Source organism: Rhinoraja longicauda, chromosome 2, assembly GCF_053455715.1.
Source record: "Rhinoraja longicauda isolate Sanriku21f chromosome 2, sRhiLon1.1, whole genome shotgun sequence".
Taxonomy (NCBI): domain Eukaryota; kingdom Metazoa; phylum Chordata; class Chondrichthyes; order Rajiformes; family Arhynchobatidae; genus Rhinoraja; species Rhinoraja longicauda.
This window is the reverse complement of record NC_135954.1, coordinates 591,245-619,079: the sequence shown is the minus strand read 5'-3', so window position 1 is coordinate 619,079 and position 27,835 is coordinate 591,245. Positions and strand designations below refer to the sequence as shown.

Below are 27,835 nucleotides of genomic sequence, written 5' to 3'. Positions count from 1 at the left end.
TTTCCATTTTGTTTGTGAGACAGCGCCTCTGAAGAAAGGCAGCCAGGATCATCAAGCACACACACCACCCTGGCAACCCTCATTTCACTCCTGCCCCCGGGACGCCTGTAAACTGTAACGACCAGGTTCAGAGCAGCTTCTTCCCAACAACCACCAGGCTATGGAACACTACAAACTGCAACGAAACTCCGAACAGATCAGCTTCAGCTTTGTTGAGACCACATTTAACTCAGCTGAGATCACATTTAAAGTAGTTGAGGCCACAATTGGAGTATTGTGTTCAGTTTTGGTCACCCTTTTATAGGAAGGATGTTAATAAGCTGGAAAGATTTACAAGGATGTTGCCAAGACTTTAGGGCCTGGGCTATAGGGAGAGGTTGAGCAGGCAATGGAGCACATGAGGATGAGGGGTGATCTTATAGAGGTGTATGAGAGGAATAGATTGGGTAAATGCACAGTCTTTGACCCAGAGTAGGGGAATCAAGAACCAGAGGACATTAGTTTAAGGTGAAAGGGGTAAGATCTAATAGAAACCTGAGGAACACATTTTTTTACACAAAGGGTGGTGTGTGTATGGAAGAAGCTGTCAGGAGGTAGTTGAGGCTTGTTCTTTTGCAATGTTTAAAAAACATTGGACAGGTACATGGATAGGACAGTTTTAGAGGGATATGGGCCAAATGCAGATAGGTGGGATGTGTAGATGGGGCATGTTGATCTGCGTGGGCCTAAGTTGGACCTAAGGGTCTTTGTTCATGCTGCATGACTCTAGTTTATTGCCATGTGAAATTCTTTCTTGCTGCAGCTTTACAGGCCCGTAAACTCAATGCGCACAGATAAATCATAACTTTAAACAAAATATTCAATAAACTAATAATCGTAATACTAAAGAAATACAAGTCCTGAGTGCAACCAAAGACTGTGCATAAAAGTTCATCACTTTACAGTCATTGCTCTCTTGAAGCTCACTACCATTGGGCCCACTTTGCTAACGAGTGCGAGACGCCTACCCGCATGATCTGAATCCACACACACACATTTGAGGTGGAAGTCAGCCATCCTTGATGCTGGGGGAGACCATGAGAAGATGATGATTTTCCGAGTGCTGTAGTACATTAATATGATACGTTTTAATCTACAAATTGAGAGGGAGAAGGGAAAATTGGAAGTGTCAGTATTACAGTATAGCAAAGGGGATTACAGAGGCATGAGGCAGGAGCTGGCCAGATTTGACTGGAAGGAGACCCTAGCAGGGAAGACGGTGGAACAGCAATGGCAGGTATTCCTGGGAATAATGCAGAAGTTGCAGGATCAATTCATCCCAAAGAGGAGGAAAGATTCTAAGGGGAGTAAGAGGCACCCGTGGCTGACAAGGGCAGTCAAGGACAGCATAAAAATAAAAGAGAAGTATATCATAGCAAAGAAGAGTGGGAAGCCAGAGGATTGGGACTCTTTTAACGAGCAACAGAAGATAACTGAAAAGGCAATACGGGGAGAAAAGATGAGGTACGAGGGTAAACTAGCCAATAATATAAAGGAGGAGAGTAAAAGCTTCTTTAGGTACATGAAGAGGAAAAAAATAGTCGAGGCAAATGTGGGTCCCTTGAAGACAGAATCAGGGGAATTTATTACGGGGAACAAGGAAATGGCAGACGAGTTGAACCGGTACTTTGGATCTGTCTTCACTAAGGAAGATACAATCTCCCAGATGTTCTAGTGGCCAGCGATCCTAGGGATACGGAGGAACTGAAGGAAATTCACATTAGGCAGGAAATGGTGTTGGGTAGACTGATGGGACTGAAGGCTGATAAATCCCCAGGGCCTGATGGTCTGCATCCCAGAGTACTTAAGGAGGTGGCTCTAGAAATCATGGATGCATTGGTGATAATTTTCCAATGTTCTATAGATTCAGGATCATTTCCTGTGGATTGGAGGGTAGCTAATGTTATCCCACTTTTTAAGAGAGGAGGGAGAGAGAAAACGGGAAATTATAGACCAGTTACTGACATCAGTAGTGGGGAAGATGCTGGAGTCAATTATAAAAGACGAAATTGCGGAACATTTGGATAGCAGTAACAGGATCGTTCCGAGTCAGCATGGATTTACGAAGGGGAAATCACGCTTGACTAATCTTCTGGAATTTTTTGAGGATGTAACTGGGAAAATGGACCGGGGAGAGCCGGTGGATGTGGTGTACCTTAACATTCAGAAAGCCTTCGACAAGGTCCCACATAGGAAATTAGTGGGCAAAATTAGAGCACATGGTATAGGGGGTAGGGTACTGACATGGATAGAAAATTGGTTGGCAGACAGAAAGCCCAAGAGTGGGGATAAATGGGTCCCTTTCAGAATGGCAGGCAGTAACTAGTGGGGTACCGCAAGGCTCGGTGCTGGGACTGCAGCTATTTACAATATACATTAATGACTTGGATGAAGGGATTAAAAGTACCATTAGCAAATTTGCAGATGATACAAAGCTGGGTGGCAGTGTGAACTGTGAGGAAGATGCTATGAGGTTGCAGGGTGACTTGGACACGCTGTGTGAGTGGGCGGATGCATGGCAGATGCAGTTTAATGTGGATAAGTGTGAGGTTATCCACTTTGGTGGTAAGAATAGGAAGGCAGATTATTATCTGAATGGTGTCAAGTTAGGAAAAGGGGACGTACAACGAGATCTGGGTGTCCTAGTGCATCAGACACTGAAAGTAAGCATGCAGGTACAGCAGGCAGTGAAGAAAGCCAATGGAATGTTGGCCTTCATAACAAGAGGAGTTGAGTATAGGAGCAAAGAGGTCCTTCTGCAGTTATACAGGGCCCTAGTGAGACCACACCTGAAGTATTGTGTGCAGTTTTGGTCTCCAAATTTGAGGAAGGATATTCTTGCTATGGAGGGCGTGCAGCGTAGGTTCACTAGGTTAATTCCCGGAATGGCGGGACTGTCGTATGTTGAAAGGCTGGAGCGATTGGGCTTGTATACACTGGAATTTAGAAGGATGAGGGGGGATCTTATTGAAACATATAAGATAATTAGGGGATTGGACACATTAGAGGCAGGAAACATGTTCCCAATGTTGGGGGAGTCCAGAACAAGGGGCCACAGTGCTGGCTCGAAGGGCTGAATGGCCTACTCCTGCACCTATTGTATATTGTCTATTGTCTATTGAAGCATATAGACAATAGACAATAGACAATAGGTGCAGGAGTAGGCCATTCAGCCCTTCGAGCCAGCACCGCCATTCAATGCGATCATGGCTGATCACTCTCAATTAGTACCCCGTTCCTGCCTTCTCCCCATACCCCCTCACTCCGCTATCCCTAAGAGCTCTATCCAGCTCTCTCTTGAAAGCATCCAACGAACTGGCCTCCACTGCCTTCTGAGGCAGAGAATTCCACACCTTCACCACTCTCTGACTGAAAAAGTTCTTCCTCATCTCCGTTCTAAATGGCCTACCCCTTATTCTTAAACTGTGGCCCCTTGTTCTGGACTCCCCCAACATTGGGAACATGTTTCCTGCCTCTAATGTGTCCAATCCCCTAATTATCTTATATGTTTCAATAAGATCCCCCCTCCAGTGTATACAAGCCTAGTCGCTCCAGCCTTTCAACATACGACAGTCCCGCCATTCCGGGAATTAACCTAGTGAACCTACGCTGCACGCCCTCAATAGCAAGAATATCCTTCCTAAAAGATTATTAAGGGGTTGGTCACGTTAGAGGGAGGAAACATGTTCCCAATGTTGGGGGAGTCCAGAACCAGGGACCACAGTTTAAGAATAAGGGGTGGGCCATTTAGAACAGAGATGAGGAAAAACCTTTTCAATCAGAGAGTTGTGAATCTGTGGAATTCACTGCCTCAGAAGGCAGTGGAGGCCAATTCTCTGAATGCTTTCAAGAGAGAGCTAGATAGAGCTCTTAAGGATAGTGGAGTCAGGGGGTATGGGGAGAAGGCAGGAAAGGGGTACTGATTGAGAATGATCAGCCATGATCACATTGTCTGGTGGCGCTGGCTCGAAGGGCCCAATGGCCTCCTCCTGCACCTATTGTCTATTGTCTATTTCCAACTGCTGCTTGCAGTTATGGCCTGACTAGTGGTGTGAAACATTCCACAATCGTTTCACTTTGCTGTGATAAATTGCTGTAGATCTTCCTTCATACAAATAAGAAAAAAGCGGTGGTGATTATACCTTTAAAGGCACTTCAGTCAGTGCATTTCCTTCAAACAGGAAGGGTTAGTTAGCGATCTTGTTGTGCAGAGCCCCTTGGGCAACAGTGACTATAATGTGGTGGAATTCTGCATTAGGATGGAGATTGACACGGTTAATTCAGAGACCAGGGCCCTGAACTTGAACAAAGGAAACTTTGAAGGTATGAGATGGGAATTGGCTAGGATACACTGGCAAATTATACTTAAAGGGTTGACAGTGGAGATGCAATGGTGAAGATTTAAAGACGGCTCAACCGTGGCTGACGAGGGAAGTCAAGGATAGTGTTAAAGCCAAGGAAGAGGCATATAAATTGGCCAGAGGAAGCAGCAACCCGGAGGACTGGGAGAAATGTAGAACTCAACAGAGGAGGACAAAGGGGTTAATTAAGAGGGGAAAAAGAGCATGAAAGAAAGCTTGTTGGGAATATAAAAACTGATTGTAAAAGCTTCTTTAGATATGTGAAAAGGAAAAGATTGGTGAAGATAAATGTAGGTCCCTTACAATCAGAGACAGGTGAAGTTATAATGGAGAACAAGGAAATGGCAAAACAGTTAAACGAGTACTTTGGTTCTGCCTTCACTAAGAAAGACACAAACAATCTCCCAGAAATACTAGGGGACCGAGGATCTAGTGGGAGGGAGGAACTGAAGGGAATCCACATTTTCAGGAAATGATGTTAGGTAAACTGTTGGGACTGAAGGCAGATAAATCCCCAGGGTCTGATGGTCTGCATCCCAGAGTACTCAAGGAGATGGCCCTAGAAATCATGGACACATTGGTGATCATTTTCCAATGTTCCCTCTACTCTGGATCAGTTCCTGGGGACTAGAGGGTAGCCAATGTAACTCCACTTTTTATGAAAGGAGGGAGTGAGAAAACAGGGAATTATTGACCAGTTAGCCTGACATCGGTAGTGGGGAAGATGCTGGAGTCGATTATTAAAGATGCTATAGCGCATTTGGAAAGCAGTGACAGGATCGGTCAAAGTCAGCATGGATTTATGAAGGGGAAATCATGCTTGACTAATCTTCTGGAATTTTTTGAGGATGTAACAAGTAGAATGGATAAGAGAGAGCCAGTGGATGTGGTGCATCTGGACTTTCAAAAAGCCTTTGACAAGGTCCCACACAAGAGATTAGTGTACAAAATTAGAGCACATGGTATTGGGGGTAGGGTGTTGACATGGATAGAGAACTGGTTGGCAGACAGGAAGCAAAGAGTAAGAATTAACGGGTCCTTTTCAGAATGGCAGGCAGTGACTAGTGGGGTGCCGCAAGGCTCGGTGTTGGGACCCCAGCTATTTACAATATATATTAACGATTTAGACGAGGGAATTAAATGTGACAACTCCAAGATTGCAGATGACACAAAGCTGGGTGGCAGTGTGAGCTGCGAAGAGGATGCTATGAGGCTGCAGGGTGACTTGGATAGGTTGGGTGAGTGGGCAGATGTATGGCAGATGCAGTGTAATGTGGATAAATGTGAGGTTATCCACTTTGGTGGAAAGAACAGGAAGGCAGATTATTATCTGAATGGTGTCAGATTAGGAAAAGAGGAGGTGCAACACGACCTGGGTGTGCTTGTACATCAGTCACTGAAAGTAAGCATGCAGGTACAGCAGGCAGTGAAGACAGCTAATGAATGGCATGTTGGCTTTCATTGCGAGAGGATATGAGTTTAGGAGCAAAGAGGTCCTACTGCAGTTGTGCAGGGCCTTGTAAGATCGCACCTGGAGTATTGTGTGCAATTTTAGTCTCCTAATTTGAGGGAGGACATCAAATGGAGGGAGTGCAGTGTAGTTTCACCAGGTTAATTCCCGGGATGGCGGGACTAACATATGATGAAAGAATGGGTCGACTGGGCTTGTATTCACTGGAATTTAGAAGGATGAGAGGGAATCTTATAGAAACATAAACAATTCTTAAAGGATTGGACAGGGTAGATGCAGGAAAAATGTTTCCGATGTTGGGGAGTCCAGAACCAGGGGTCACAGTTTAAGAATAAGGGATCGGCCATTTAAAACTGAGATCAGGAAAAACTTTTTCACCCAAAGAGTTGTGAATCTGGAATTCTATGAAGGCAGTGGTGGCCAATTCACTGGATGTTTTCAAGAGAGAGTTAGATTTATCTCTTAGGGCTAAGGGAATCAAGGGATATGGGGAAAAAGCATGAACGGGGTACTGATTGTGGATGATCAGCCATGATCATATTGAATGGCGGTGCGTACAGGCTCGAAGGGCCGATTGGCCTACTCCTGCACCTTTTTTGTATGTTTCTGTGCTTGTAACCATTGTTAAAAGTCCACCTTTTTGATCATTAATATACATTATGTGAGCAATATTGTACAGGTTGAGACTGGTGCAATTCTTTCACTGGATTTGTTCCTTTCCTGCAGGATTTTGTCACCAAAATTGTCCGTTTATTGGAAAGTCCTTTGACAGTGATTCGAGCCAAAGCTTATCTGGTCTTATTGGAAGTGTTAAGGACTAACAAGGAGATGCTGCTGCTTTGTTGCCAGACAAGGTAAGAGGGGCGGTGATCAAAGTGAAGAATGGAATCAAAATGCCAACTGCTTGAAACACTCACCAGGTCCAGCAGCATCTGCGAGGGAAAGAGAACTGGGGTTTCAGGTTATTAACCTTTCAGCAGTGCCTTGCTGAATAATTCCAACACGATTACTATTCTGAAGTTAAAGACAGAAAGCTCAGCAAGCACTCAGCAAGTCAGGCAGCATCAGTGGAGAGAGAACCAGAGTTAACATTGAATATAGACACAAAATAGTGGAGTAACTCAGCAGGTCAGGCAGCATCTGTGGAGTACATGGATAGGTGACGTTTCACAGAGTGCTGGAGTAACTCAGCGGGCCAGGCAGCATCTGTGGAGGGAGAACCAAAGTTAACAGTTTGAATAAATGACCATCATCAAAACAGAAGAAATATTTCAGACTGAAGAGTGAACTCTATTTCTCAGATGCTGCCTGTGCTGAGTGATGTTGGCGGAGGCTGAACGTGACATACGAGGCTTTTGGATAGGAACATGGATACGCAGGGAATGGAGGGATATGCATCATGTGTAGTTCAGGTTAATTCATCATGATATATGACATGTTCGGCGTGACATTGTCAGCTGAAAGGCCAGTTCCATTGCAGCATTTTTTGTTTTCATGTCATTTTACCAGCACCAATATTTTGATGCCTATTATTTTGTTTTACTATAAATGACAGCTGGTTCCATTAAGTTCCTTCAACTGATTTCCACTCTGGATTTCCACACTATCACTCTTTGACTCTCTCTATGACTCTATGATAATCAAGATGAAGATATTTTTGCACAAAATTGTGATTATTGTAAACACCTTGAATATAATTTTGGCTTCTGAGTCACAAGAAACTACAGATGTTGGAATCCTGAGCAAACACAAAGTGCTGGAGGAACTCGGTGGGTCAGGCAGCATCTGTGGATGGAATGGACAGAGCCTTCCTGAAATGTCCATCCGTTCCTTCCACAGATGCTGCCTGACCCGCTGAGTTCCTCCAGCACTTTGTGTTTTGCTCAGGATTCTGAGTGTCTGTTTAGTTGCAGAAATATTTACGTGAATGAAGTTTTATGCATGATTCTTTTTAAATTGTGAATGCAATATAAGCGTTTCAATGCCTGAGAAGCAGAGAACCTGTAGAAAATAACTTGCAGATTTATCTGAAAGGAGTAATTGAAATTGAGTGGTGGATACATGAACATGGACATTACAGCATGGGAACAGGCACCTTCAGCCCACAGTGTCGGTTTACCCATCCTCTCCTTATAGCTACTGCGCTCTAATCTAGGCAATCTGATAAACATCCTTGCCCTATAGCTCAGACCCTCGAGTCATAGAGTGATACAGTGTGGGAACAGGTAGCTTCAGCCCACAGTGTCTGTTTACCCATCCTCTCCTTATAGCTACTGCCCTCTAATCTAGGCAATCTGATAAACTTCCTCTGCACCCTCTCCCCATATCCCTTGATTCCACTAGTCCCTAGAGCTCTATCTAACTCCCTCTTAAATCCATCCAGTGAATTGGCCTCCACTGCCCTCTGGCAGAGAATTCCACAGATTCACAACTCTCTGGGTGAAAAAGTTCCTTCTCACCTCAGTTTTAAATGGCCTTCCCTTTATTCTAAGACTGTGGCCCCTGGTTCTGGATTTGCCCAACATTGGGAACATTTTTCCTGCATCTAGCTTGTCCAGTCCTTTTATTATTTTATATGTTTCTATAAGATCCCCTCTCATCCTTCTAAACTCCAGTGAATACAAGCCTAGTCTTTTCTATCTTTCCTCAGAAGGCAATTCATTGCCACAGAAGGCTGTGGAGGCCGTCAGTGGATATTTTTACGGCAGAGATAGACAGATTCTTGATTACTACGGGGGAGAAGGCACGAAAATGGGGTTGAGAGAGAAAGATAGATCAGCCATGATTGAGCCATGAATGGCGGAGTAGACGATGAGCTAAATGGCCTAATTCTGCTCCAATGGCTTATGAACTTATGATCAGAATAGGAGCTGACTGCTGGCCACTGGAAAGACATTTGCTGACGGCCAGTTCAGAGCTGACTTGGCAGAGAACAGACCCGATTCACACTGGCACAGTCAGCTTTTGTCAATCACACCACTCAAAATGCCATTCATTCTGTAACTTTGAATGAATGCGATGGATATTTTAATTTAAAACTCATTTTTTGTTGGAGGCTGTGGGGACAGCTGCAGTACTTACGACCAGAACTATCTGCAGCAGTTACGAGCATCCACCCATCATGGTGGCAACTTGTTCACAAAATGCAGACAAATCTATTGCAGCTAATTACTGCCTAATCAGTCCATACTCAATCATCAAATCAATCATCAAACACATCAAACACATCACAAAGACAGCCTTCCACCTCAAAAACATTGCCCGTCTCCGTCCATCCCTCTCCTCCACAGCTGCAGAAACCCTAATCCACGCCTTCATCACCTCCCGTCTGGACTACTGCAACAGCCTCCTGCACCCTCAAAAATCATCAGTAAACTTCAATACATTCAAAACTCCGCTGCCCGTCTACTCACCCACACCCCGATCCGTGACCATATCACCCCCGTCCTTTATAAACTCCACTGGCTCCCCATCCCCCAGAGAATCCAGTACAAAATCCTCCTCATAACCTACAAAGCCCTCCATAACCTGGCCCCATCCTACCTGACCGACCTCCTCCACAGGCACACTCCCACCTGCACCCTCCGCTCTGCTGCTGCCAATCTCCTATCCCCCCACATCCGGACCAAACTCAGATCCTGGGGGGACAGGGCTTTCTCCATCGCTGCTCCCACCCTATGGAACTCACTACCCCAAACCGTTAGAGACTCCTCCACCACTCACCACATTCAAAACATCGCTGAAGTCTCACCTGTTCAGTACTGCCTTCAACCACTGAAGGTCACCTCACCTTCTGTCTCCTTTCTCTGTTCGTTTATTTATTTACTTATTTATCTATTTATTCATTTCCCTATGTTCTCTAAATCTCTGTAAAGCGTCTTTGAGTATATGAAAAGCGCTATATAAATAAAATACATTATTATTATTATTTATTATTAATTAATCTCACTCTTGAAGTTCTCCTTCTCTAACCGAAACGTCACCTATCCATGTTCTCATGTTTTGATGGTACGAGACGGGAATTGGATAGGATAGACTGGCAAATGACACTTAAAGGGTTGACAGTGGAGATCAATGGCATGTAATCTGATGGGATATACTTCTTCACTATGAACTGTCACACTCCGTATCTGAGGAGCACAAACATTTTCATAAAGTTCTAAGGTTGAATCAGATAACATAAATAACAAGTCATAAAGTTGTACAACATGGAAACAAGCCCTTTGGCCCATATTTACATGCTGACCAAGTTGGCATTTTCCATTTACCTGCATTTGGTTCATATCCTCTGAACTCATCCTATCATATATCTCTGTCCAAATGTCTTTTAAAAGTCTGACGTACCTGCATCTGTAGCTTCCTCTGGCAGCCCATTGCAGACACAGACTGCCCATCCCAGACACAGACTGCCCATCCCAGACACAGACTGCCCATTCCAGACACACTGCCCATTGCAGACACAGACTGCCCATCCCAGACACAGACTGCCCATTCCAGACACACTGCCCATTGCAGACACAGACTGCCCATCCCAGACACAGACTGCCCATCCCAGACACAGACTGCCCATTCCAGACACACTGCCCATCCCAGACACAGACTGCCCATCCCAGACACAGACTGCCCATTCCAGACACACTGCCCATTGCAGACACAGACTGCCCATCCCAGACACAGACTGCCCATCCCAGACACAGACTGCCCATCCCAGACACAGACTGCCCATCCCAGATACAGACAGCCCATCCCAGACACACTGCCCATCCCAGACACAGACTGCCCATCCCAGACACAGACTGCCCATCCCAGATACAGACTGCCCATCCCAGACACAGACTGCCCATTCCAGACACACTGCCCATCCCAGACACAGACTGCCCATCCCAGATACAGACTGCCCATCCCAGACACACTGCCCATCCCAGACACAGACTGCCCATCCCGAACACAGACTGCCCATCCCAGACACAGACTGCCCATCCCAGACACACTGCCCATCCCAGACACACACTGCCCATCCCAGACACAGACTGCCCATCCCAGACACACTGCACATTCCAGACACAGACTGCCCTCAGAGTGAAAATGCTGCCCCTAAGGTCCCTCTTAAATCTCTCCCTGTGCGCTCTATTTTTTGAATCCTTTACACTGGACAAAAGGCTGTGAGTTTTCACTTTATCCATGCTCCTCATGATCTTGTACACCTCTATAAGTTCACCCCTCAATCTCCTACACTCCAACAGAAAAAGTCTCAGCCTATCCAACCTCTCTGTATAACTTAAGCCTACAAAGTCTATGTTCCTCCAGCACTTTGTCTTTTTTATGTAAAGTAGTTACTTTCTGCAGTTACTTTTGTTGACAACCTGATGAATCTCCTTTAAATAACTTTTTTAAAGCAAAACATATCTTTTTAGATTAGTTTTGAAATACTGGGGGAAATTTTGAGGTACGTTTTTTAAAATTTCAGAATATAGAAATTTGGTCATTGGTCATTGATTTCCTTTTGACATGAACAAAACAAAATGTCACCTATTATTTTTCTTAGTATTGCTTTCGGGAAAGGGTGATAAAGAAATGAAAAGATTCAAAGAGCAAAGCCTAATTGTTTTTTTGCAGTGTTTGCTGGAGGGGTTAATCCCAGAGTTCAGGATCTTGCTTGTGAATAATCACACTCTGGGCTGATGCTGAGGTAATATATTTCTGCAGGTTGTGAAGATGAGAGCTCTGGTGCTAGTGTAACTGCAATCTTGCTAACAAAAGCATCAATCTTATTTTGCTGCTTACATTTGAGTGATGAAAGTGATAAATTTGCTCATTTGTTATCGTAGAAATGAAAGGATAGTGTGGCTTTTTGTGTGTCTTTTTACTGAATTACTGAAGCATTATATTTGCATGTAATATTATCACTGAGTTCATAGAATCATACAGCAGGGGGACATTCTATTGAGGCAGTGCAGCGTAGGTTCACCAGGTTAATCCCTGAGACTAGGTCAGGGAGAATGGTCGGCGTGGACTGGTAGGGCCGGACAGGCCTGTTTCCATGCTGTAGTTGTTATATGTTATATGTTATATATGTTATATATGGTGGGACTGTCATATGAGGAAAGATTGGAAAGACTGGGCTTGTATCCACTGGAGTTTAGAAGGATGAGAGGGGATCTTATAGAGACATATACAATTATAAAAGGACTGTAAAAGCTAGAAGCTAGATTGAGAATGATCAGCCTTGATCACATTGAATGGCGGTGCTAGCTCGAAGGGCCGAATGGCCTCCTCCTGCACCTATTGTCTATTGTCTATGCAGGAAAAATGTTCCCAATGTTGGGGGAGTCCAGAACCAGGGGCCACAGTCTAAGAATAAAGGAGAGGCCATTTAAAACTGAGGTGAGAAGAAACATTTTCACCCAGAGAGTTGTGAATTTGTGGAATTCTCTGCCACAGAGGGCAGTGGAGGCCGATTCACTGGATGAATTTAAAAGAGAGTTAGATAGAGCTCTAGGGGCTAGTGGAATCAAGGGATATGGGGAGAAGGCAGGCACAGGTTACTGATTGTGGATGATCAGCCATGATCACAATGAATGGCGGTGCTGGCTCGAAGGGCTGAATGACCTCCTCCGGCACCTATTTTCTATGTTTCGATGTCCGTCCATGCCAACCAAAATGCCCTGCTACCCTCTGGCCCTACTACATGAGTCCCACCTGCCCATGTTTGGCAAATCTATTCTTCTAAAACTCTCGATTGTTTGTTTGTTTGTTCCTGAACTACAGCCAAAACGGTACACAATAGTGCAACAATTTTAGGCCCACCTTACTCACCATCGTCCCTTTGGTGCAGACCATGACCATGACCGCAGACCGTGACCGCAGACCGTGACCGTGACAACAGACCGTGACCGCAGACCGTTACCGCAGACCGTGACCACAGACCGTGACCGCAGACCATGACCGTGACCGCAGACCGTGACCGCAGACCATGACCGTGACCGCAGACCGTGACCGCAGACCGTGACCGCAGACCATGACCGTGACCGCAGACCATGACCGTGACCGCAGACCATGACCGTGACCGCAGACCATGACCATGACCATGACCGTGACCGCAGACCATGACCGCAGACCATGACCATGACCGCAGACCGTGACCGCAGACCATGACCGCAGACCGTGACCGCAGACCATGACCGTGACCGTCACCGCAGACCGTGACCGCAGACCATGACCATGACCGCAGACCATGACCGTGACCGCAGACCATGACCGCAGACCATGACCGTGACCGCAGACCATGACCGTGACCGCAGACCGTGACTGCAGAACATGACCGCAGACCGTGACCGTCACCGCAGACCATGACCGTGACCGCAGACCATGACCGTGACCGTGACCGCAGACCATGACCGCAGACCGTGACCGTGACCGTCACCCCAAACCATGACCGCAGACCATGACCGTGACCGCAGACCATGACCGTGACCGCAGACCATGACCGCAAACCGTGACCGCAGACCATGACCGTGACCGCAGACCGTGACCGTGACCGCAGACCATGACCGTGACTGCAGACTGTGACCGCAGACCGTGACCGTGACCGCAGACCGTGACCGCAGACCATGACCGTGACCGTCACCGCAGACCATGACCGCAGACCATGACCGTGACCGCAGACCATGACCGTGACCGCAGACCATGACCGCAGACCATGACCGTGACCGCAGACCATGACCGCAGACCATGACCGTGACCGCAGACCATGACCGCAGACCATGACCGCAGACCATGACCGCAGACCATGACCGTGACCGCAGACCATGACCGTGACCGCAGACCATGACCGCAGACCATGACCGTGACCGCAGACCATGACCGCAGACCATGACCGCAGACCGTGACCGCAGACCATGACCTTGACCGCAGACCAAGACCGCAAACCGTGACCGCAGACCGTGACCGCAGACCATGACCGCAGACCATGACCGTGACCGCAGACCGTGACCGCAGACCGTGACCGCAGACCGTGACCGTGACCGCAGACCGTGACCACAGACCATGACCGTGACCGCAGACCGTGACCGCAGACCGCGACCGCAGACCGTGACCGCAGACCGTGACCGCAGACCGTGACCACAGACCATGACCGTGACCGCAGACCGTGACCGCAGACCGTGACCGCAGACCGTGACCGCAGACCATGACCGTGACCGCAGACTGCCGCTGTGCCATCTAATGCAGAAACTTTAAAGTTGTTTTAAGTTGCTGTCATATTATTTTTCAATCTACTGTAATAAAATGATATAGTCATATTGGGCAGATACAGCCCTTCTGTCCACTACATCTATGCTGCCCTTTAGTACTGATCTAAACTATTCCCATTTACCCCCATTATTTCCATTGCCTTTTATGCCTTGAACGATTAGAAATATGCTGTACATGGCTGACAGAATACATGGGTGCATTTTTAAAATCTATCTGCATTACAAAGTTATGTTGTAATTCATGCCCGTGATCTTGAGGTAGATAAGAACATGACAACAGAAATAGGAGCAGCAGTGTGCTTGATAGCCCTTGATCCTTGCTTTATGATCAACAGAATCACAGTACGTCATCTACTAACATAATCCCCATATCTCATGTTCCCCTTGATTCTAAAATAAACTGATCTTAATCTTGAATGAACCCAATCTTATAACATTCCCTGACTCCTAATTTTCTGATTTTATCTGCCTGCTATTGTTACTTTGATGAATGCTTTTGAAATCTAGTTAAATGATTGCATTGCTAATGTCTTTCAATCCCTGTTTCTGTGCTGGATGATTTTATTACAATTGAGGTACAGTGAAAAGCTTTTGTTGCATTCCACTGAGATATTTTCTGTTCTGGTTTGCTCCCACATCCCAAAGGTGTGTGGGATTGTAGGTTAATTGGCCTCTGTAAATTGCCCCTAATGTGTTGAGAGTGGATGGAAAAGTGGGATAACATAGAACAGGTGATGGATGGCCATCGTAAACCTGGTGGGCCGAAGTGCCTGTTTCAAAATATATTTTAATCAATCGATCACTTGCAGATAATGTATTGCATGCGTTCATTAAACCAACGTTTTGGGACCAGCTCCATCCAAGACCGCAAGAAATTGCAGAGAATTGTGGACGCAGCCCAGACCATCACACAAACCAACCTCCCTCCCACCCACTCCATCTACACCTCACACTGCCTCGGCAAGGCCAGCAGCAAATCAAATCAGCGGAAAGACAATACATGATCACAATTGAGCCATTCACAGTGTACAGATACATGAAAAGGGAATAACGTTTAGTGCAAGGTAAAGCCAGTAAAGTCCGAACAAGGATAGTCCGAGGGTCACCGATGAGATAGAAAGTAGTTCAGCACTGCTCTCTGGTTGTGGTAGGATGGTTCAGTTGCCTGATAACAGCTGGGAAGAAAGTGTCCCTGAATCTGGAGGTGTGCGTTTTCACACTTCTGTACCTCTTGCCCGATGGGGGAGGGGAGAAGAGGGAGTGGCCGGGGTGAGACTGGTCCTTGATTATGCTGCTGGCCTTGCCGAGGCAGCATGAGGTGTAGATTGGGTCACTTCAGTACACGTGACAATAAACTAATGACAAATATTGTCAACATGGTTTTGGTGACTTTTTGGGAACATACTGTGGAATGGGAAATGGGAATCGCGAGAAATCTTTCAAAGAAAATGGTCAAGCTCATTGTTAATACTAATCAATTCTGCTTTAATTGCAGGTTAGTGATGTATATTGAAAGAGACAGCAGGAAAGGGAAGGAACAGCAAAACAGCAATGAATACCTGTCCAAGTGTCTGGATCTGCTAATCTGTCACCTCATCCACGAATTACCCGGGATCATAGGTAAACTGATGGATTACTCTCTGAGAAAGTGAACAGTAGTTTATTCTGACCTTTTGTGCATGGCTGCTGTCAAGAGGTTGGTTTATATGACAGATCTCAGCCCAGCTGCAATGTATTTACCACTCGTAACACTTTGCACATTGTTTGAAACTCTATGGTGTGGCAATGAAGGTGTATGGTATGCTTGCCTCCATTGGTCAGGGTATTGAGTATAAGAAGCTGAACATCATAATGCTTCAGTGCTATGTGCGGCTTTGGCCCAAGAGACTTCAGCGAGGAGTCTGAGGCAAAGACACTATGTGGAGGTGGACAGGAGGCAAAGCTACATACGCTGTTCTATGTAACTTCTGGTTTACCCAGAGTAGGGGAATCAAGAACCAGAGGACATAGATTTAAGGAACTTGAGGGGTAACGTTTAGTTTAGTTTAGAGATACAGCGCAGAAACAGGCCCTTCGGCCCACCGGGTCCGCGCCGACCAGTGATCCCTGCATATTAACACTGTCCTACATCCACTAGGGACAATTATTTTACAATACAATACAATACAATATATCTTTATTGTCATTGTACCCAGGGGTACAACGAGATTGGGAATGCAATAATTTAAGTAATTTAGACAACAGCAACCCAACGAAACAATTTACATTTACCAAGCCAGTTAACCCACAAACCTGCACGTCTTTGGAGTGTGGGTGGAAACCGATCTCGGAGAAAACCCACGCAGGACATGGGGAGAACGTACAAACTCTGTACAGACAGCACCCGCAGTCGGGATGGAACCTGGGTCTCCGGCGCTGCATTCGCTGTAAGGCAGCAACTCTACCGCTGCGCCACCGTGCCGCCCAAAAGGTTTTGACACAAAAAAGCTGTCAGAGGAGGTAGTTGAGTGGGATAACGTTGGCAAGTTGGGCGGAAGGGCCTGTTTCCATGCTCTGGGACTCTGTGGTTTAGTGCAGTAGTGACAGCAGGTAGAATGGTGCGATGTTCCTCCTGCAGGATGTGGCAATTGAGGAAAACAGCTGGTGACTACACCTGTGGGAATTGTGTCCAGGTGCAGCTCAGAGACGGCACACATTAGGGAACTGGAGCTGCAGCTGGACGACCTCAGGACCATCTGGGAGAATGAGCTTCAGAGATAGGAGTTCTAGTGAAGTGGTCTCGCCCAGGGTAAGGAAGACAGTAGGTGGGTGACCATGAGGACAGAGAGTAGACAGAGAGGGCAGGTGATGCCTGTCGCCATTCCCCTTCAAAACAGCTCTGCCCTTTTGCATACTGTTTGGGGTAGGTCTGGGGTTATCAGAAGCTGATAACAGATGTGAAGAAGCTGTTCCTCAGTCTGGTGGTCGCACCTTCAAGCTTCTGCCAGACGTGTACATGGAGAAGAAGGAATTACTCCAGCATCTGCAGTTCATTGTCTCTCCAAGATGCTGTTAAGTTCTGCTTGGAATCGCCTTCGAGTGCCCTGGGTTTGTTTATACATGTTCTTACCTTGGGTGAACCTGAATCCAATCTGAACTTTTTCATGTTTTGGGTATTAAATTCAGAAGATGATAAATATTCATCTCGATCTTCAACTTCTACATAATCGCAGGTGATGTGTAAAATGTGAGGATGGGCAGATGCCAAGGCTCGCCCTCCTCTCACTGCCCTTTACTTGCCCTTTACTTCGTATTACGTCAGTGGGTTTTATATCATTCTTCACAGTCTTCTTAGATATTCCAATATTTACATGATGTGAAATAATAACATCAAATTGAAAATGATATAGTTCCGTGCAAAACCAGGGTTTAAAGTGTGGTGGCAGGCGGGGAATGACTAGCATTTAAAGAATTATTGCATGTTGCAAAAATACATTATTAAGTACAAAAACACAAAAGGAAACTTGACTGATTGAAGGCTTATCAGAGAAATTAAATATAGTATTAAATCAATATAATTTATAAAGTTGCCAGAAATAGCAGTGGGTCTGGGGATTGATGTGTTTTTGAACCCAGAAGAGGGTAACCATATACAATTATGGTATAATTGTCAGGGTGGAAATGTCCAACCCTGACCATGACAGTCAGGGTGGAAATGTCCAACACTAGAGGGCATAGCTACATGATGAGAGGGGGAGTTTAGGGGAGAGACGGTGAGAGGGGGAAAGTTTAAAGGAGATGTACAACGTTTTTTACACACAGATGATGTTGAGGGTCTGGAACGCGCTGCCAGGGGTGGTAGAAACATAGAAACATAGAAAATAGGTGCAGGAGGAGGCCATTCGACCCTTTGAGCCAGCACCGCCATTCATTGTGATCATGGCTGATCGTCCCCAATCAGTAACCCGTGCCTGCCTTCTCCCTATGTCCCTTGATTCCACTAGCCCCTAGAGCTCTATCTAACTCTCTCTTAAATCCATTCAGTGAATTGGCCTCCACTGCCCTCTGTGGCAGAGAATTCCACAAATTCACAACTCTGGGTGAAAAAGTTTTTTCTCACCTCAGTTTTAAATGGCCTCCCCTTTATTCTAAGACTGTGGCCCCTGGTTCTGGACTCGCCCAACATTGCAAACATTTTTCCTGCATCTAGCTTGTCCAGTCCTTTTATAATTTTATATGTTTCTATAAGATCCCCTCTCATCCTTCTAAACTCCAGTGAATACAAGCCCAGTCTTTTCAATCTTTCCTCATATGTCAGTCCCGCCATTCCAGGGATCAATCTCGTGAACCTACGCTGCACTGCCTCAATTACAAGGATGTCCTTCCTCAAATTAGGAGACCAAAACTGTACACAATACTCCAGATGTGGTCTTACCAGGGCCCTATACAACTGCAGAAGAACATCTTTACTCCTATACTGAAATCCTCTCGTTATGAAGGTCAACATGCCATTAGCTTTCTTCACTGCCTGCTGTACCTGCTCGCCAACGTTCAGTGACTGGTGTACAAGGACACCGAGATCTCCCTGCACCTCCCCCTTACCTAACCTAACTCCATTGAGATAATAATCTGCCTCCTTGTTTCTGCCGCCAAAGTGGATAACCTCACATTTATCTATATTATACTGCATTTTCCACGCATCTGCCCACTCATTCAACCTGTCCAGGTCACCCTGCAACCTCCTAACATCCTCTTCACAATTTACACTGCCACTCAGCTTTGTGTCATCTGCAAACATGCTAGTGTTGCTTCTAATTCCTTCTTCCAAATCATTAATATATATGGTAAACATTTGCGGCCCCAACACCGAGCCTTGCGGCACTCCACTCGCCACTGCCTGCCATTCTGAAAAGGACCAGTTTACTCCTACTCTTTGCTTCCTGTCTGCCAACCAATTTTCTATCCATGTCAACACTCTACCCCCAATACCATGTGCTCTCATTTTAGTCACCAATCTCCCGTGTGGGACCTTATCAAAGGCTTTCTGAAAGTCCAGATACACTACATCCACTGGCTCCCCTTCATCCATTTTACTTGTCACATCCTCAAAAAATTCCAGAAGATTAGTCAAGCATGATTTCCCTTTCATAAATCCATGTTGACTTGGACTTATCCTTTTACTGCTATCCAAATGCACCGTTATTACCTCTTTAATAATTGACTCCAGCATCTTTCCCACCACCGATGTCAGGCTAACTGGTCTATCATTCCCTGTTTTCTCTCTCGCTCCTTTCTTGAAAAGTAGGATAACATTAGCTATCCTCCAATCCACAGGGAACTGATCCTGAATCTATTGAACATTGGAAAATGATCACCAATGCACCTCCCTGAGGACCCTGGGATGCAGACCATCAGGCCCTGGGGATTTATCATCCTTCAGTCCCATTAGTCTACCTAATACTATTTCTCGCCTAATGAAAATGTCTTTCAGTTCCTCTACCCCCCTAGATCCTCTGTCCTCCAGTATATCTAGGAGATTGTTTGTGTCTTCCTTAGTGAAGACAGATCCGAAGTACCTGTTCAACTCTTCTGCCATTTCCTTGTTACCCATAATAATTTCACCCGTGTCTGCCTTCAAGGGACCCACATTTGACTTTGCTACTCTTTTTCTCTTAACATATCTAAAGAAGCTTTTACTGTCCTTCTTTATATTCTTGGCCAGCTTCCCCTCGTACTTCATCTTTTCAGCCCGTATTGCCTGTTTCTGTTGTCGTATGAAAGTTTCCCAATCCTCTGGCTTCCCGCTACTCTTTGGTGTGTTATACATCTTTTCTTTTAGTTTTATTCCATCCCTAACTTCCCTTGTCAGCCACGGTTGCCCCCTACTCCCATTAGAATCTTTCTTGCTTTTGGAATGAAATAATCCTGCGTCTTCCGGATTATGCCCAGAAATTCCTGCCATTGCTGTTCCACCGTCATTCCTGCTAGGATCCCTTTCCAGTCTACCTTGGCCAGCTCCTCTCTCATGCCTTCATAGTCCCCTTTGTTCAACTGCAACACTGACACTTCCGATTTAACCTTCTCCTTCTCAAATTGCAGATTGAAACTAATCATATTATGATCACTACCTCCAGGCGGTTCCTTTACCTCGAGTTCTCTTATCATATCTGGTTTATTGGACAACACTAAATCCAGAATTGCCTTTTCTCGGGTAGGCTCCATTACAAGCTGCTCTAAGAATCCATCTCGGAAGCACTCTACAAACTCTCTTTCTTGGGGTCCAGAACCAACCTGATTTTCCCAGTCTACCTGCATATTGAAATCACCCATCATCACAGTGGCATTACCTTTGTTACATGCCAGTTTTAACTCCTGCTGCATCTTACACCCTACATCCGGGCTACTATTTGGAACCTGTAGATACCACCAATTAGTGTCTTCTTGCCTTTACAATTCCTCAACTCAATCCACAGTGACTCTACCTCGTCAGTCCCTATGTCTTCCCTCGCAAGGGACTGAATTCCATCCCTCACCAGCAGAGCTACCCCACCCCCTCTGCCCACCTGCCTGTCCTTTCTATAGGATGTGTGAAAGAGGGTCCTTCTCTTTTTTCCCCCGAGGACTGGATTCTTCGGCAGCAGTTTGTACCGAGTGTGGCAGATTGATTGGACTGTTGGCACTGAGATTAAGTCAGTTAGGTACATGTTCCTGGCATGACTATTTCCCAGACTGAGAATTACAACTCTTTAATGAATTATGTATCTCTATAAATGACATAGTGTAAGGGGTTTCTGCGCCGAGCTTTCGCCCGACCTAAGGTCCCCGTGCCTTGCTCTGATCCCTTGACCAGGCCGCGCACACTGGTTCCCCGTGAGTGGTTCGACCCACTCACCCCTTACGGTTCTAGACACTGGACTTAGATGCAGGAGCGTTTATAGTGCAGAAAATTCCACCAGACCAGATTTGAAAACCAGGGTTTAAATGAAAAAGGCTTTTATTTAGCGCTTGGGACTATTGTACATGAATACTTATACAGTTCTATAAGACACATCCATAAGACACATACCGAATACATGAATACCTTTTACTCCGAATTCTAAAACGCACAGTTCTACAAGACATATACACGACTGTAAGATGGGAACGTACGACACATCGCAAAATTGACCAACACATATTCCTTTAACTCACCCACGTTTATTCAAACCACCCTCCCCTCTACACTAAACTATGTCCAGGATATGTAAGATCGGGGTACATGCTCACCATGGGGCTATTACTGGGGTTACTGGCTGTTCGGTTTGCAGTATTTCTTCTCGAGTTGCGTGCCTGTTCCTCTCTCTTGCATCCGTTCTTCTTGCCTGTCTTTTCTTCCTCCTGCATCCGTTTGACTTCCTTCTTGCGTGAGTTGCAGGTTTCTTCCAGCATGAGCTTTAAACCCAAAAGTCGTGGTCAGTTATACTATTCTGACCCGTCCTATATCCCGCCAGATCTTGGGATATCTTTGTTCAAAACGATATGTATGAGTTCTCTCTCTGATCTGCGCTCATGTCCGGGGGTACCGGGGATGGCCAGACGGTGTTAATGGGTATTTCGTTGCGAGGTGATGGGTGTTAACTGGTTTCCCATCACCTACCAGGTAGTTTTCTATGGGCTATTGTGCCCCCTTAACGAGATGAACTGTTTAGGTCGGCTTGAGGCATTGTGAGTATGCTGATGTCAGCGCCCCAGTGTCTGGACTTCGACCTGGTTTCGCAGGTTTCTGCATGGCCAATACCCATCCATTGTTCTGGCCGTGACTTTGCAGAAACCTAGAGACTGGGTTGTAAGGTTTTTACCTTTTGTGGCTGGTCACGAGGTCCTGCAGCCATTTTAGGACCCACAGATTGTGACATCCTTGGTAAACTGACCGCAGCCTTTCTCCGCTATCAGCCCCAGTCTCCCGTTTAAAATGTCCAAAACTGCAGCTCTTTGGTTAGGTGTTGCTTTCCGAATGAGGGAAAACTTCTCAAATCTTACATAGTACCTAAAGTGTGTCCAAGTTAATGTGAAGAGGGAATAGTGAGGAAGTTTTGGTGCAAGTAAATATTTGCCAGTTACTAAGAACCCTGTGAATGCTGAATCTTATGACTTCAGTAGCTGTGCAATCGGCTCATTGACCAACAAAAGCAGCTGTCACCAGTCACATTATTTTTCACTTGCCTGAAGATTTATATTTGTCTTTCCTCAGTTTCTTTAGCTCCAGAGCATTTGGCTTAGTGATAACAGATCATTACTAGCACCAGTCTGGTGATTTCCATTGTCTTTATCTCCTTTGTAGTGCTGTATGCCCACAGCTGTAACGTGCACCCAGCAGAGCAGACATCTCATGCCATCTCATGCCATCTCATGTATCTCATGTATTACATCTCCCTCCTCATCAGTCAGCATGAGAGCTATCAGAGCTATCAAAGTAAATCTAGGAACCAACACCTGATGAAGTACGTGTGGGGAGGAATTGCAGATGCTGGTTTACACCGAAGATAGACACAGAATGCTGGAGTAACTCAGTGCACAGGCAGCATCTCTGGAGAGAAGGAGTGGGTGGAGGCCCATCTTCAGACTGAGAGTCAGGGGAGAGGGAGACACAGAGATATGGAGAGCAAGAGGCATCACAGCGGGGATGCAGCGAGAGAGAACGTTGCAGAATCTCATCGGCCAGAGGAGGAGAACTTCTTCAAAGGAGGCATACCGTGAGGAGATTTTGTAGTGGAGCAGACAAAATGTGTAGGAAGGAACTAAGTAGATGAAGCACTAAGTCACAGAAGGCTGCTGAAAGTTAGGAAACAAATGTTGCATGGTCTGGATTCTCTCAAACATTACATGTTGACAATATAATGTAATATTTGTCTCTTGCTGCTCTGGATGGTACTTCCTGTAGCTCACTTCCGTCATCCTGTCTCTTTCTGAGTTGGCCCCTTCCCTTGGTGTTTCCTCCAATTTAGGCTCATAGACCTTGTGACTCTGGACTCCTGCTCTGGCACCATAACGCTACATGCGTTCCACGATGATTCTGCCTTACTTTCACACAATCTCCATGTTTGCGTTCACAGACTCATTGACTGTAGAACATAAAAGGGGGAGACGTACAACAGAGGGACAAATATGATGCAAGATAAACTAATCTCCCCTGTCTGCATGTGATCCATATCCCTCCAGTGTGCCTATCCAAAAGCATCACAAACACCATCTACCTCCACCACAATCCCTGGAGCATGTTCCTCCACACATCGCCCCTCACTCCTTAAAGATACGCCCTCTGGTGTTGGACATTCCCATTCCAGACTGTCTACCCTATCTCCGGCAGCTCCCAGTTTCCTCCCTTGTGCGGTTAGGTTGGTTAAATCATTGCTGTAAACGGTGGGTGACTTACAATCTAGTGGGAATTGATGAGAATGTGAGGTGTATAAAATAGGAACAGTGAGTGCTGGCTGGACTGACAGAATGGATTCAGTGAGCTGGAGGGGCTGTTTCTCTGCTGTTTGACTTTAAGGCTGTATTTTTTGCACAATTGCCCAGTTTCCAGAGGGAAGATTGTGTGTTAAAGGGAGTAGTTAAAATGATTCTCCCTCTTGGAGTCCAGGCAGCCTGGCCCTTCAACATGATTCTACATGATGAAGCTTCTTCCCAGTCAGCTGCCAGCCACAGCTCCTGACCACATTGTGGCCCAGTGCCCATCAACCCAAACCCAACCTTACTTCATCCAACATCCGCTGCTCTTCAACTTGCCTGCTGCAATTACCCATGAGGCTCAGCGACGAGGGCCTAATGGAGCTGGCCCTCAAAATCAGGGACGCACACAGCAAGGAGTACTGAGGTATCAGTGGCAAGGAGACATTGGCTGCAGTTTCACTGAAGCCTTTCCCCAGAACACCCTCAGTTCAGTTTATTCTTGTTATGTTTACCGAGGTGCAACTTACCCACAAGGGCCCTTCGGCCCAACTTACCCACACCGGCCCTTCGGCCCAACTTACCCACACCGGCCTACTTCCCATTTACACTCGTCCCATACACCTACCACCCTTTGTGTGAAAATGTTACCTGTCAGATTCTTATTAAATCATTTCCCCCTCAGCTTGCTCAACCTCTCCCCATAGCTCAAGCCCTCGAGTCCTGGCAACATCCTTGTAAATCTCTGCACCCTTTCCAGCTTGACAATATCTTTCCTATAACATGGTGCCCAAAACTGAACACAATATTCCAAATGCAACCTCACCAACATCTTAGAAACATAGAAAATAGATGCAGGAGGAGGCCATTTGGCCCTTCGAGCCAGCACTGCCATTCATTGTGATCATGGCTGATCATCCACAATCTTATACAACATCCCGACTTCTATACTCAATGCTGCGACTGATCCAGGCCAATGTTTGAGCAAGGATATGCTGGCTCTGGAGAGGGTCCAGAGGAGGTTTACAAGAATGATCCCAGGAATGAGTGGGTTAACATATGATGAGCGTTTGACGGCACTGGGCCTGTACTCGCTGGAGTTTAGAAGGATGAGGGGGGACCTCATAGAAACGTACAGAATAGTGAGCGGCCTGGATAGAGTGGATGTAGAAAGGATAATTCCACTAGTAGGAGAGTCTAGGACTAGAGGGCACAGCCTCAGAATTAAAAGGCACTCTTATAGAAAGGAGGTGAGGAGGAACTTCTTTAGTCAGAGGGTAGTTAATATGTGGTACTCATGGAGGCCATCAGTGGATATTTTTAAGGTAAAGATAGGCAAGTTCTTGATTAGAACGGGTGCCAAGGGTTATGGGGAGAAGGCGGTTAAATGGGATTAGGAGGCAGCGATCAGTCATGGTTGAATGGCGCAGTCGACTCGACGGGCCGAATGGCCTAATTCTATTCCTATAACTTGTGAATGTGCCAAAAACCTTTTTGACCGCCCTATCCACCTGTGATGCCACTTTCAACGAACTATGTACCTGTATTCCTAGGTCACTCTGCTCTACAACACTCCCTAGAGACCTATCATTCACTGTGTGGGTTCTGCCCATGTTAGTGATCACAAATGCAACACCTCACATTTCTCTGTATGAAATTCCTCCGCCATTCCTCAGCCCACCTGGCCAGCCGATCATCCTCACTATCTGCAATACCACCCATCTTTGTGTCCTCTGCAATCTTGCTCATCATGCCATGTGTGTTCCTATGGTATTGGGGTAGGGTACTGACATGGATAGAAAATTGGTTGACAGACAGAAAGCAAAGAGTGGGGATAAATGGGTCCCTTTCGGAATGGCAGGCAGTGACCAGTGGGGTACCGACCGCAAGGTTCGGTGCTGGGACCCCAGCTATTTACGATATACATTAATGACTTAGATGAAGGGATTAAAAGTACCATTAGCAAATTTGCAGATGATACTAAGCTGGGGGGTAGTGTGAATTGTGAGGAAGATGCAATAAGGCTGCAGGGTGACTTGGACAGGTTGTGTGAGTGGGCGGATACATGGCAGATGCAGTTTAATGTAGATAAGTGTGAGGTTATTCACTTTGGAAGTAAGAATAGAAAGGCAGATTATTATCTGAATGGTGTCAAGTTAGGAAGAGAGGATGTTCAACGAGATCTGGGTGTCCTAGTGCATCAGTCACTGAAAGGAAGCATGCAGGTACAGCAGGCAGTGAAGAAAGCCAATGGAATGTTGGCCTTCGTAACAAGAGGAGTTGAGTATAGGAGCAAAGAGGTCCTTCTACAGTTGTACCGGGCCCTGGTGAGACCTCACCTGGAGTACTGTGTGCAGTTTTGGTCTCCAAATTTGAGGAAGGATATTCTTGCTATTGAGGGCGTGCAGCGTAGGTTCACTAGGTTAATTCCCGGAATGGCGGGACTGTCGTATGTTGAAAGGCTGGAGCAATTAAGCTTGTATACACTGGAATTTAGAAGGATGAGGGGGGATCTTATTGAAACATATAAGATAATTAGGGGATTGGACACATTAGAGGCAGGAAACATGTTCCCAATGTTGGGGGAGTCCAGAACAAGGGGCCACAGTTTAAGAATAAGGGGTAGGCCATTTAGAACGGAGATGAGGAAGAACTTTTTCAGTCAGAGAGTGGTGAAGGTGTGGAATTCTCTGCCTCAGAAGGCAGTGGAGGCCAGTTCGTTGGATGCTTTCAAGAGAGAGCTGGATAGAGCTCTTAAGGATAGCGGAGTGAGGGGGTATGGGGAGAAGGCAGGAACGGGGTACTGATTGAGAGTGATCAGCCATGATCGCATTGAATGGCGATGCTGGCTCGAAGGGCTGAATGGCCTACTCCTGCACCTATTGTCTATTGTCTATTGTCTATTGTCTATCCAAATCTTTGATATAGATGACAAACAGCAATGGGCCCAGCACCAAACCACTCGTAACAGGCCTCCAGTCTGAAAAGCAACCTTCCACCATCACCCTCTGCGAAACCTTGTCAAGTGCCATATTAAAATCCAAGTGTACCATGTCTACAGCTCTGCCTTCATCAACCTTTTCGGTCACATTCTTCAAAAAACTTCAGATTCGTGAGACAAGACCTCCCACGTACAAAACCATGTTGACTATTCCTGATCAGCCCTTGTCCATCTATATCCTATCCCTCAGCATACTCTCTAGTATCCTTCTGAATACAGATATTAAGCTCACTAGCCTGTAGCCTGTGGCGGCACGGTGGCGCAGAAGTAGAGTTGCTGTCTTACAGCGAATGCAGCGCCAGAGACTCAGGTTCGATCCTGATTACGGGTGCCGTCTGTACGGAGTTTGTACTTTCTCCCCGTGACCTGCGTGGGTTTTCTCCGAGATCTTCAGTTTCCTCCCACACTCCAAAGACGTACAGGTATGTAGGTTAATTGGCTGGGCAAATGTAAAAATTGTCCCTAGTGTGTGTAGGATAGTGTTAATGTGTGGGGATCGCTGGGCGGCACGGACCCGGTGGGCCGAAGGGCCTGTTTCCGCGCTGTATCTCTAAATCTAAAAAATCTAAAATCTAAAAATCTAGTTCCAAGCCTTTTACCTGCAGCCCTTCCTGAATTGAGGCACAACATTAGCCTCCCTCCAGTCTTCTGGCACCTCACCTGTGTTTGAGGACAACTCATAAATCTCAGCAAGGGCATTTGCAGTTTCCTCTCCAGCTTCCCAGAGTGCTGGAGTAACTCAGCGGGTCAGGCAGCATCTGTGGAGAACATGGATAGGTGACGTTTCACAGAGTGCTGGAGTAACTCAGCGGGTCAGGCAGCATCTGTGGAGGACATGGATAGGTGACGTTTCACAGAGTGCTGGAGTAACTCAGCGGGTCAGGCAGCATCTGTGGAGGACATGGATAGGTGACGTTTCACAGAGTGCTGGAGTAACTCAGCGGGTTAGGCAGCATCTGTGGAGGACATGGATAGGTGACGTTCCACAGAGTGCTGGAGTAACTCAGAGGGTCAGGCAGCATCTGTGGAGAACATGGATAGGTGACGTTTCACAGAGTGCTGGAGTAACTCAGCGGGTCAGGCAGCATCTGTGGAGAACATGGATAGGTGACGTTTCACAGAGTGCTGGAGTAACTCAGCGGGTCAGGCAGCATCTGTGGAGGACATGGATAGGTGACGTTTCACAGAGTGCTGGAGTAACTCAGCGGGTCAGGCAGCATCTGTGGAGAACATGGATAGGTGACGTTTCACAGAGTGCTGGAGTAACTCAGCGGGTCAGGCAGCATCTGTGGAGAACATGGAT

The 27,835-nt window shown here is 46.3% G+C and overlaps 1 protein-coding gene across 3 annotated transcripts in view; it reads left to right on the top strand.

Annotated features, from left to right (window-relative positions):
• ulk4 (unc-51 like kinase 4) overlaps positions 1 to 27,835 on the top strand; it is a 434,415-nt gene that overhangs the window by 178,914 nt on the left and 227,666 nt on the right. For all 3 annotated transcript variants that reach the window (XM_078413782.1, XM_078413790.1, XM_078413774.1), the window contains 2 exons: positions 6,598 to 6,725; positions 15,619 to 15,743. In XM_078413782.1, coding sequence (XP_078269908.1) covers positions 6,598 to 6,725; positions 15,619 to 15,743 — 253 coding nt within the window. The remainder of the gene's footprint in view (positions 1 to 6,597; positions 6,726 to 15,618; positions 15,744 to 27,835) is intronic.